The sequence below is a fragment of the Cystoisospora suis genome (assembly GCF_002600585.1).
Source record: "Cystoisospora suis strain Wien I chromosome Unknown contig_2660, whole genome shotgun sequence".
Classification (NCBI taxonomy): domain Eukaryota; phylum Apicomplexa; class Conoidasida; order Eucoccidiorida; family Sarcocystidae; genus Cystoisospora; species Cystoisospora suis.
Window position 1 is genome coordinate 1,505 of NW_027155458.1, and position 11,257 is coordinate 12,761.

The window sequence follows — 11,257 nt, forward strand, 5'->3', positions numbered from 1 at the left end:
CTCCGGAAGGCGCTTGCTGCCTTAGTAAACGAGGAGTAGCAACCGGATAGCTACTTGCAGGCCGTGGCGTTGGCACATAATTCGACCCCACATAAGGCTACAGGATTTTCACCGTTCTTCTTGACCCACTGACGAGAAGCGATCTTGCCGGTGCAACGGCACTCAAATGAGCCTCGCTTGGATGCAACATACAGGCTTTGGTTACACCTTCTGTGGCTTGCTCGAGTTCACACCCACGAAGCACAAATGTGAGAACTACGGGGAAGGAAGTTGTTGAACGAGAACAACACCAGGATTCCAGTCGGGACAATCGTGGCGATCAGCTTGTCACCTCGGGATAAGGCGAGTTATCCGGCAAAGTTTACTCCAAGATACGCCGGATCTTGGGAGATCACGGAGAGGTTCTCGAATGGCGTCACGTACAAAGAACGAGACGTGGTCAGAAACGAAGAACGACAGGTGACGCGGAATCAATTTTAACTTCTGGACCTTCCGGAGGAAGACGGGCCGCGAGGGTCGGCGTTGCCTCGGATGCAGATGGATACGCCCGAGGAGCCAAGTAACAGAAGTCCTGATCACGTCAGTAGTAAGCAAGAAGCACTGCCACCAGGCAGAGTTCCAGGGGCCGCTGATTATGGACTTCGCCCCCTGGCGTCTTTGCGAGCGAGTGAAGCCGAGAGTCGGCAAGAGGAACAGCGCCGTGTGTATGAGTGCGCAGAGACCGCGCGTTTTCAACAAGGGGTGGATGCTGTGTTTGCGCAGGAACACCAGTTCCTCTGCGAGAGATGTGTTTGTGAACCAGAGTGCGTGCAGTCCGTTTAGTACTCCTTGGGAGCCGGGTGCNNGTTAGCACTCCCTGGAGCCGGGTTCTCGGGTAGCCCGGGTGAGCGGTGCAGGCTGCGTACTACTACTTTGTGGTAGTCCGTAGTGGTGCTCGTAGCCCGCTACACCGGGGAGGCCGAAAGAGAGACGCGACTCTCCCGATGCGTCGTTTTAAGATCATAGCGGAGGAGGAGGAGAGAGAATAAGAGTAAATTCCTCGAAGAAACGAGTTGTGCAAATCTTGTCTGTGTTGAAACTTCGAGCTGGGGCGCACAACAATATCGTGTCACAAAATACCGTCCCGCGGCAGAATTGCACCCGCATGTGGAGGAGCACTATTATTCTGCGGCTTTTTCTGCCGCTAAAACATCGAATCGCCTCGCACCGCGGGAGACCGTCAAAACGACACATAAGCCGAAGGGAAGAGCTTCGAAGAAGAGAGGAGTGCAGGAATCGTGAATCCGAGAAGGGTCAATCCCCCCCGGGATCTACACAACGTGCTGGGAGAGAATATCTGTACCTCCTTCCGAGGTTGTGCAGAAACAGCTGCCCTGATTTGTCGATGCTTCCGTCTTCGCAGGAAGCGGACCGGGGCGAGGTAGCTCAGGCGTTTGAGAACTGCGGCCCGTTTGCCGCGCGGGTGTGCAACTCTCCTAAGGAATTCTGCCCGCCTATCACAGTACTGCGAAGGTACAGGGAAGCCCGCGCGCAGTGTAATAGCATTAGTCGAGGCAGAAAGGGCCTTGGACTTCACATGAAAACACGGGAGCCTTCTCCCTCGAGCGCGTGGAAAGATCGAGACTCAACAATAGACTTGGGCTATCTGCTAATGGGGGTGGCGTGGTCACTACGCGGGCCTCCCCCCCACCGGTTTGTCCCGTTGTGCCTGTCCCCGAGGAAGAATCAACCCAGCTCCGTTGAAAAAACAATTCGGGAAAGAGCGCGCAGGCTAGTGTTGCATGTAAACCGAGTTCGACGCTGAGTTTTTCACAAACCAAGCCTTCCTGGAGCTCCAGAATGCAGAAACACGGTGGCCGTAACTAGAGCGGAATTTTGCTGCAGGGTCAGGGAGGTCTCCCAATTCATCAGTTGCAGAGTGTGATGAGCCCCTTCTCACAAACCGACAGGTTCACAGCGGACCGCATGCTGCGCGGCACTTAGCCTGTGATTAGGGGAGTCTGGCTGGTTTTGAAGCCAGGCGGCTGTAGGCCCTCTTTCCATGGATCACCTCCCTTCAGTTCCGTTACCTGTCCAGGTGTCCTCTCTGCTCAACGAAAAGAGAAGCAGTCCTCGTATCTCGGTCTCAGCCGCCGGGCTTCTGTACAGCAGAGAGTCTGTCATCTCCGGTAGTTCTGTCGGTTCCGAGAACAGCAGGGGGCCACGCCACAAGGTCTATTGATATTCCCGTGACGTCCCTGTGCTCCAGTGTCACCTGCCAAGCAGTAGAGAGGCCAGGCACCTGTTCATGCTTTCGCGAAGTGAAGGCTGCCCGCGTTGTTCTGAGGCCGTCGCCGTACTCCCGTATGAGCGCGCGCGTCGGGTGCTGACGCCTCTCCCATTCTGTCTGCAGCACCTTTCTTAAGACAATTAAAACTCTGATGTGAAGCTGAGACAAGGTGGAACGCGAAGAGCGGTCAGGGTGTCTGTCCAAGGACGCTCGGCAACGGAAGAACGAGTTTGGTAGCAGACTAGGCCGGGTCCGAGCTGCGTCCATGTAGCTCACGAAATTCTCTATGTCCGAATACGCCCACGACAGGGTTTGATCTTTGCCTGCGCGGTTGGCCTTCGAACAGTTGACGTTTTTATCGAGGCGAGCTGTGGTGTCTTCTGTCATTCCCGAAGGTCCTGCCTCCTGCCGCCCGCGTCCCCAACTGCCTCGTATCCCAGCATGTCGCCACGGCTGCAGACGCGTGCGATGCTCCTGCGACGACGCCCTACGCTTCGCTGCCAACACCCCCCGCGCGCGCTCGCATCCCGGCCAGCGTATCAATGAAGTATTGTCTCGTCTTGTTAGATATGAAAGAAGGCAGAAGTAGAACTGGGTCTGCAACATCGCCGGCAGCACGAGCCCGTCATAAGGCTCCGCTTTCAAGATGGTCTGCTGCGCGGGCCCTTCAATCTTCGTTGCGCTAGCCGCCCTGGAGAACTGCGATGCTTCGCAACCAGCCATGATGTTCTTCACTAGTAGTCTCTTTTGGACATTGTCGGCTTCAGAAGGCTTAGAATCGGGGCTGCTTAGAAATAGAGGGACAGCTCTTTTCGGCGACATGACCTCACGTTGATGCAAAGAATGCAAAACAGACAAAAGTAAACTTGGCACGTAAAGATCCTGAAGTGTCAACGCCCAGCAAAAGCGCACTTGTTCAACCAGACAATACTGACGATCATTAGAAACTGCGTGCATTGCGAGTGATTGGAGAACTCTAAAGATCAGCCTGCGGTCACAGTCAGAAACTAGTCTTGCTGGATCTTCCGCTGAAGGCCGCTCCCTCAGCTTCCTAGCACAAAAGCTGCATGAGGGTGTAGCCAGTTTGCCATTGAGAATGACAACCGATCTCGCGTTTCGCCGTTGGTCGCCGCACTTGGTCGAAGCGCCTACCAGTTCGTGGACTTGGGGCGATGTCTTGATACCAGTGCAGTTACTCGTGTGCTCCCTGTACGAAGTGTCGTGTCCCTGCGACAATAAGGTTGTTTTCTCCGTTTTTCGGAAGTCTGCACCGTACCCTTTGTTCTGGCTAGGTTCCCCTCCTCGGTGTTGGCGGACTTCGCATTGCTCACCGACGTAGAACGTCGCAAACGCCCATGCCAACGCCGTGGCTTCCACGGGTTTCAATGAGCCAAGAAAAGAACCCATTCCGGGCCGACCAGCCCCCTCATGACAGGCATCGAGAGCTTGCTTTCCGCTACCCGCATCATTTGAGCTTGGCTCACAAAACGGAACGCTTTCCCAGCCGCATCCTTTGATTGGAGTCTTTCCTACGCAGCTCCAACTGAAACCCTGGCTTTCGCCAAGCGCTCGGGCATCCCACCCAGCTTGGGTCGCCTCAGCATCTGTCCGACACCCGCCACTGCTTGCAGCCGGCGCCCTTGGCATCTCTCGGCATCGGCCCGACGTATGCCCACGCCGTGCCTCTCGATGGTGCAGACCGATGGCTTGTCTTACAGGGACGCGATCTTCTAGTAACAGAACCGCCACAGCTCCAAAACAAGAGGTGAGCGGTACGCCTAGAGCCGCAAACGCCGAAAGAAGTATGGACACACTGCCCCCTAGCGACTCAGCCCCGGAGTCGCCTTCCACCCCTACGCTGTGGCCATCGACAAAAGCCCTTCCAGTCGGTTCAGGGGTTTTGGCTTCCGCATCCGACGATTCTCTCCACGTCGAAACCCAGCGCCGCATCTTCTGGGGTCTGCGGGACAAAACTGTGCGGGTTCCATACACAGGAGACCTTGATGGTTCCGGTGGACTGCAACTCCCCTCCCGTCCCATGCTCGGCACAGTTGTAGTTATATCTTCCCGCCAGGCTTGCGGTACGTGGCCTCGACGCTGGTCCCAGGAGGTCGGTAACAGCTCTAGCATGCGAGATCCGATTGACTTCATTAGTGCCTCATCTCGATAGCCGACAGCACAGCAAGTGTGTGCGAACACTGAAAGTTCTCTCAGAGAGAGTTCCGTCAGCCGTCTATGGACGGCACCGGCTGCATGAGACCAGTACTCACTCAGCAATCTGCCGTTACACCCCTGTAGGGGCTGACTGTCATTCCCTATGGACAGCGTGCACGCTGATGCGCCGTGGCACTGTGCCAAACCCCACAGGCTAAGAGCAACCTGGCGTGGGTCAAAGAGATCTAAACACATTGCGACTGACGTCTCGAGCAAGCAGAGCATCTCGCGACATAGGGACGGTCCGAGCCCCGCGCGCCCATCAAACACGTGAACTCCGGCGAACGGCACCGGAACACCTCGACCATTGATGGCTGGATCGCCAGCAAAAGCCGAGACAGTTTTACCAGTGCCTACATGTGCAAAACCACTGGAGTTACAGCCCCGTTCATTGCCAGCACCGGCAGATCGACGACGATGCGACGCAGCGAGAAGTGAAGGTGCCGAGGAGCATCTTTCCACTCCCGGGCGTTCCGTGGTCCCAGCACTAGCAGCTTCACCAGTTCTGTCAGGATCGGCAGCTGCTTCGAAGTGCTGATCTGGCACGCAGCTAGACGAGTGTCCCACGAGGTCATTCTGGACATCCTTAGTGACGCCGCTCAAGGTTTTCGGGCCCGCTCTTAAGAAACGATTAGTGTATTCGGTAACACGCCCTTTCGGCCGGCTACGGACCACCGCCGGACACCGCGGAGCTCCCACAGGCTTACACCGTTCCCCGTTTCCAAACGCGGCAGTCATCAGCCTTAGCTTCCCAACTGCCCAACAAATAGAGGAGAGGAAACGCAGCTGCGCCGGTGTCGGCGCGCGTTCAATCTCTTGCGCACCATGGCGACTAGTGCACTGCTGCATAGTCAAATCGTTTCCCTGGACCGTCCGGGTACTAACTTCCGGTCCAGCATCAGCTGGAGAAACAGATGCGCTGCTCGTACCCTGCAGACCTCCTCTCTCCCCCTCCCCGCCCGTGTGCTTATCCTCAGCACGACAGCATGGTGAGGAACTCCCTCTTGGGATGTCCTCTCTGTTATCCTCGTCCGGTTGTCGATTGCCTCTTCCAACAGGTGAGACGTCTATCTTTGTCCGGAAGAGGTCGAAGGTGCTGGTATCTACGGTCTCTGGCTCACACTCACCTAATTCAGTGATGCGGTTGTTACGCGAGCTGGGCGCTGGACCGCGCACTGCGGTCAAGGCACGCGAAAAAGCTGATCTTGGCGCAGTCGACCACGAAGGTGCAGCCATACTTGCTTTCCCGAGGCCCAAGGTTCGTGGCAAGCTCTCCGAGCGTCCGAGCCCCTTTTCTCTGCTTTCACGAAGCTCTGACAAGCGCACAGTCTGCTGCAGCCTTGAGAGTCCCGTAGGCTTCACAGGGTGGCGTGTCTCAGATGGGAAGAGTGCCGCCGCCTCCCGGGAAACTGCGTGCCTCTGGTGGCTGGTAGCACTTCGAAATCCGGCGTGCGTTGTTTTGTCGGAGTCCACGAGAACAGCCAGCTGGCTGGAAAAAGTGCTAACACCTTCATGAGCCTGACGCGAACTTGTCCGGGAATTTCTACCTTGGCGTCGAAAACCAGCTGATACCCGGCGTGAATCACTAACTCTGTACATGGTTGGCAGACCGGCCCAGTGAACTTCTTGTGTCCGGAACGCACCTTGCCGATCACCAGGCTTTGTCGACGAATCGCGCCTCCGTGCGGCGACGTTATAGATGTCTCTGACATGGTACAACGCGCACTGAAAGACAGCTAAGAATCGAGGATCTCGCAACAATCCCAGCCCTGGAGTAAACTTCTTTTGGACAAGACAACCATCTTGCGTCTCTGCCTGTTCACTACAGAGACCACGAAGGGAAGGCGAGCTTCCCAGCCCCGTTCCCTTTGCTCCACACGTCGGTGCTTCAGTCCCACCATCCCGAGGAAGCGCGAGCTGGCCGACTGAACAATTCACACGTTCGTCAAGTCTCTTTGTTTCACTGTCTGCTCCTGGATCTGACTGGGCTGGTTCCGAACCGCTAGTCAGGGAGTGTGTTTCGCGGCCTCGAACAGTACCCGGTCCAACGACGTTTTTCACCTGCGGTGAGGAGTCTGGACTCTTCCTTCCCCGGGCTGAGGAAGATGAGAGAACAGCAAGCTGGTGCATGACGTGAGCCGAGTTGATCCAGCCGAAGTCCGCGGCAACGTGACTGCAGATCCCCGGGACCGAGTCCCTTGAGGATGGCGCAGCTGCACCAAGAGAGGCGAGCGACGAAAGGAAAAGGGAGGGTCCAGCTGAAGGAGAATTGGACGGCAGACAGGGGACACCGTCGGCAGCCGAGAGGGACGAAAATGTAGGGCAGGAGTCCGCACGAGAGGAACAAGGGGAAGACATCCGGCTCCGATGAATGCTCTGTGTGTTCCATTCAGCGGAGTGTTGTCTGGAGGAGCAACAGTTCCCCAGGTCCTTTGTTATTCTCTCGAGGAAGTCCGAGCAAACTTCCAGAACCTGCTCTACGGAATTGCTCCGTTTCACTGCAGCATGTAAATCCAACTGCCGAAGCAGCACCTGTGTCGCGCGGCCTTCGCTGCTGCCGTCTCCAGCTTGGCTGGGACATGTCGCCCCGTTACCCCGACTTGAATTATGGCCCATTAGACCTTCTTGTCTGTTGCCTCCTTCTTTTACCATCCCCTTTCGTGAACCCGCTTGCAGAATCTTATTACGTCGTTCAGCTTTCTCTCGTGGAGTGTTGTGGGCATCCCAGTAAGCTTCTCCTCGTTCCAATGTGCTTATAGGCTTCCAGCTGGATTGCACGGTCGCATCCCGGCGTGCTTTAGGAGTCCTGTCGCCGTCAGGTGCAGTTAGACCGCTCAAACACGCTGACCGCATTTGTTTGCTGTGTCTGGATGACACGGGACTAGACCGTATGAGGACATCGTCACACCTAGATGCGCTCATAGTCTTCCGTGAATCGTGCAAACCTTCCCGGAACTCCGTGGCATTGTTACCATTGCTACCATCTGAGGGACTGATGTGGTCCCAGAGTCGGGTCCCTGCCGGCCGTATATGCTCCTCTCCCTGAACAAGTGTCTCCATAGCACGAAACTGCTCTCGATATGCTGCCTTGTGTGGCCGAGATCGAATGTTGTCGATCCTCGAGAAAACTGACACGTCTCCGACAAAACTCCGGCTAATGTACACGTACACCTGACCCCTGTACTTTGATTCGTCAGAGGGCCTTACCCTGTCTCCCGTCAAAAAAGAAAACATTCGTTTACCACCAGGGGTGCCAAGTGTACAGCAAAGCGTGTCGGTGGCCACTCTTGATTCTGTCCTCATCTGGTACTTGGCATCTACCCCGATGCCCGGAGTTTCTCTGCTGAAGAAGCCAAAGGTGTTATAGTGCAAAACCTGTCTGGTGACTCTCGAGGAACCGCCAACATACGCTTTCCTGGAGTCGGCAGTGGAGGCAGGTACGACGCGTGGCCGCCACTGCGTGGTTTCTGTCCACGGAGACACCTCTGAAGTGGCGTCACCCTTGTCTCGGCCTCCGAACGCCCTCGGCACGCGATCCCGTGTGAGTCCGACAGGCGAGAACATTGGTATGCTGGTATCCTTCGCTGTGCCGTAGCATCCCGACAGAAAGTGCGCCTGTTTCTTAGACCGCCTCCCGCGACAGCCTGGGCATAAGGTCAGTCCGCAGCGGCCAGTACACAGTTCTGTAGAAGAGCAGGTACAGCTCAGGAGGAAAGTGCGGGACACTGGAAACATCGTCTCCAACAAGCAAGCTCACGGCCATGGAAGACGAAGGGCATTCTTTCTGAAAGGAAAGTGAAAACCAGTGTTACCCCAAGTTGCAATTCTCGAAGTCTAGCCAGGGCGAGTCTGGCCAAACCACGACTGAAAAAACGAGCCAAGAAAATCTCTAAACGCCCCCGTACACCGCGCGCTCTGCACTCCGGGAGAGAAGCGAATGAGGTAAGACAGGAAGTGACAACGTCAAAGCTGAGCATGAGTCACTTTCACTGAGATCGCTCCACGTCCATTCCTCGGGAGAGTTCCGCCCCCACCATCGTCGAAAGAAGTGATGTTATCAGCGTTGAGGGGAATTCCATGAGGCGGAGACCAAAATCACGGCTGCACATGATACGTTCCTCCGTGAAATTTTTTGACAGCAGACCGTGAAAGACTGGAAGACGGGGCCATTTCATGCTCCTACGACTCACACAAACGCCGCTACTGCGGTGGCAGCTCGCAGCTCCGACAGCGGTAAGAAGGCTGAGACGAGATGAGCCCCCGACGGGATGTCGCAAGCACAGAGAAACAAAGCAGCTCTTACTGTAAGAACAAAACATACAGGGCCTCCAAAAATGACAGACAGTCCTGCGAGGTGCATGGAACACACCAGCTAGACACAAGTTCGTGAAGGAGAGGCCCAGGACAAAATGGAAAACAGCACGGACGACACTGTAGGCTACACAAGAATGACACAGCCGCTTTGCTGAATGCGGAGTCAGGCGGCCCCCACAGACCGGACTGGTACTCCCCGCAATCAGAGAAGCAAACGCCTGGGGAAAATGTTGCACAACCTGTGGAGCCTTCAGTGAGCCGGCATCGATTCAAAGAGGAAATGATTGACCCCGGTGACGCCATCGCAAAACAATCGGAGAAATGGCCAACAGCAGTACGACTGTTGATAAGAGCTGGCGCTCGTGTAGTTCTTTCAGGCAGTGAACAATAACATGTTACGGTTGTCTATCGAGCCAGCAGGTTCTTGGACTGCATGTACTTCTTGCGACTTCACAAGGGCAATGCCGTCATCCAGCGCCTGAAATTCGAAGGCTCGAGAGATAAAGCCTCTTGCTAACGCCGGCCGCAGCGCCAGCCGCTTAAGAGAAGAATTCGCGAAACACGTGGGAACCAGAATGACCGGAGTGACACAAGATGCCGCAAAGCGCGTGCTCGGGTCTCGGCGGTCGGCCAAGGGAGTCCCGCCTAGCTTCGTCGACTGATAGGGGGAGAAGCGGGAGAGATGCTTGCACCTAAGATCGCAGATGCATTTTTCCAGTGCTTCCCGTGCGTCTTGCGCGGGAAGCACCGCTTAGGCCTCGAGACGCGTGCTACAACTTCGACAGCGCCGAGCAGATAGTCCGACTAGCACACCGGCAACGCCGATCCTTGTCGCAGACAGCAGGATGGACAAGGGAGGAGAAAGGATCACTGGAACTGGACTTTATTTACTTCAGGCTGGCCGGGCGGCGGCAGGCCAACGACGCCGGAGTCCATGAGAGTGCACGTGGTTGCGGCGGCCTCTGTCTCAGCGTGGCTCCGATCCTGCATTGCGAGGATGCTTCCCGTCCGTCCGAAGTCCGCCGTGAGGTACTGAATGTACACAGGTGTTAGGATTGCAGTTGCCGGTTGGCCTTTCTTGGAAGAGCCGATCCCACCTATTATATAACACCGTCATCCGCGGCGCGTCGTCTTTCCTCTCCCATTTCCAGGTGTAATCTTGCTTCACAAGATACAGGATCTTTTAGCAGTTACTGGCTCCCCTACGAGCGCACGCGCGGAATCAACTGTTGTGGTTGTGCCCGACCACCACAGCCGACGCGAGCGCAAGTCCTCCCCGGGCGTGACACCCTGATCACGTACAGTTCACTTTTTACAGTGGGGCGCTCCCTTTGATGCTTGCGCTGCAGCTCCGCGCACCCGCCGTTCGGTGGCTTACTGTGTTGCCTTACGTACGCCGCGAACGAGCCGCGCCCGACATGTACTGTGTTAATCTGGTTTTCATTGAGTTGCGGCATGCGAGGTAGTGCGTCTGCTACTATAGTCTTTGTACCCGGCATGTGCTGTACCTCGAATTCATATCGCTCTAGGGAATCAAACCACCGCGACACGGCGAGCTGTCTTCGGAAAATTTGGTGCGCTTGAGGAAGGTGAGGTAGTGGCGATCAGTTCTGATGATGAATGGCGCAGCTCGTAGACAGGAATGCAGTTACTTATAGCCCACACAACTGACAAGAGGCCAATGTCACGGATGGGATCATTACGCTCGTGACAGGCAAGAGTGAGTGAAAGGAATGCTACTGGCGTTTCCCGTTCCCCCTATTCCGGAGACAACACAGCCCCGACAGCGCTCTTGGACGCATCGGTATACAGCACGAATACCTTCTCAAAGTCAGGCAGTGCAAGTACGGGCGGATTGCAATACAGTTCCCCTTAGTTTATCTGCGGCCTGCTGCTCGGTCTCCCCCCACTTGAATGGCGCCCCGCAATGGAGTAGAAGTGTAAGAGGCAACGCGATGGACGCGAGACAAACATTCTGTAGTAGGATGCCCATCGTAGATTCGCTTTACCTCCTGTTGAGTCGGCAAAGGACTCTTTCAGTTCTCTAGTGCCTGCACTCTCTGCGAATCTGGACTTAGGCCCTTGCCAGACAGTACTCATATCTGGTATGTACGCATATTCACACGTGTTATAAGTATGTGTATGGTTTGCGTGTGTATACGTGTGCTGTGTGTAAGTGGGTATGTGTAAAGCGAACCTGGGGTCGTTTACTACAGGCCGTAGTATGCGGCAAACCCCGGAACGGCACCCAGCACGCTTTTCGATGAGCCTTGCGGCCTACACCGACTACAAGAAATTTGACTAACTAATTCTAAACAAACTAATTGACCAAAAAAAAGCTATCTAACAACACTGGTCCGTCGTTCCCGAGTATCTATTACGCGTTGGTCGCCTTCGGGAGACCGTCCGGCGATACTCGCCATCGACGAATGAGTCCCCCCGGACAGGACGGGTGGTGTC

General features: G+C 55.7%; 1 protein-coding gene across 1 annotated transcript; it reads right to left on the bottom strand.

The window, feature by feature from the left end:
- Positions 1–861: 861 nt before the first annotated feature.
- CSUI_005488 (uncharacterized protein) lies at positions 862–9,662 on the bottom strand. Its single transcript, XM_068065664.1, has one exon. The coding sequence runs from the start codon at positions 8,216–8,218 to the stop codon at positions 2,126–2,128; it is 6,093 nt and encodes a 2,030-aa protein (XP_067922360.1). The 5' UTR covers positions 8,219–9,662; the 3' UTR covers positions 862–2,125.
- Positions 9,663–11,257: the final 1,595 nt, after the last annotated feature.

Excerpts from the sequence above, each read along its gene's own strand:
- CSUI_005488 (XM_068065664.1), bottom strand. The coding sequence starts at position 8,218 with ATGTTTCCAGTGTCCCGCACTTTCCTCCTGAGCTGTACCTGCTCTTCT.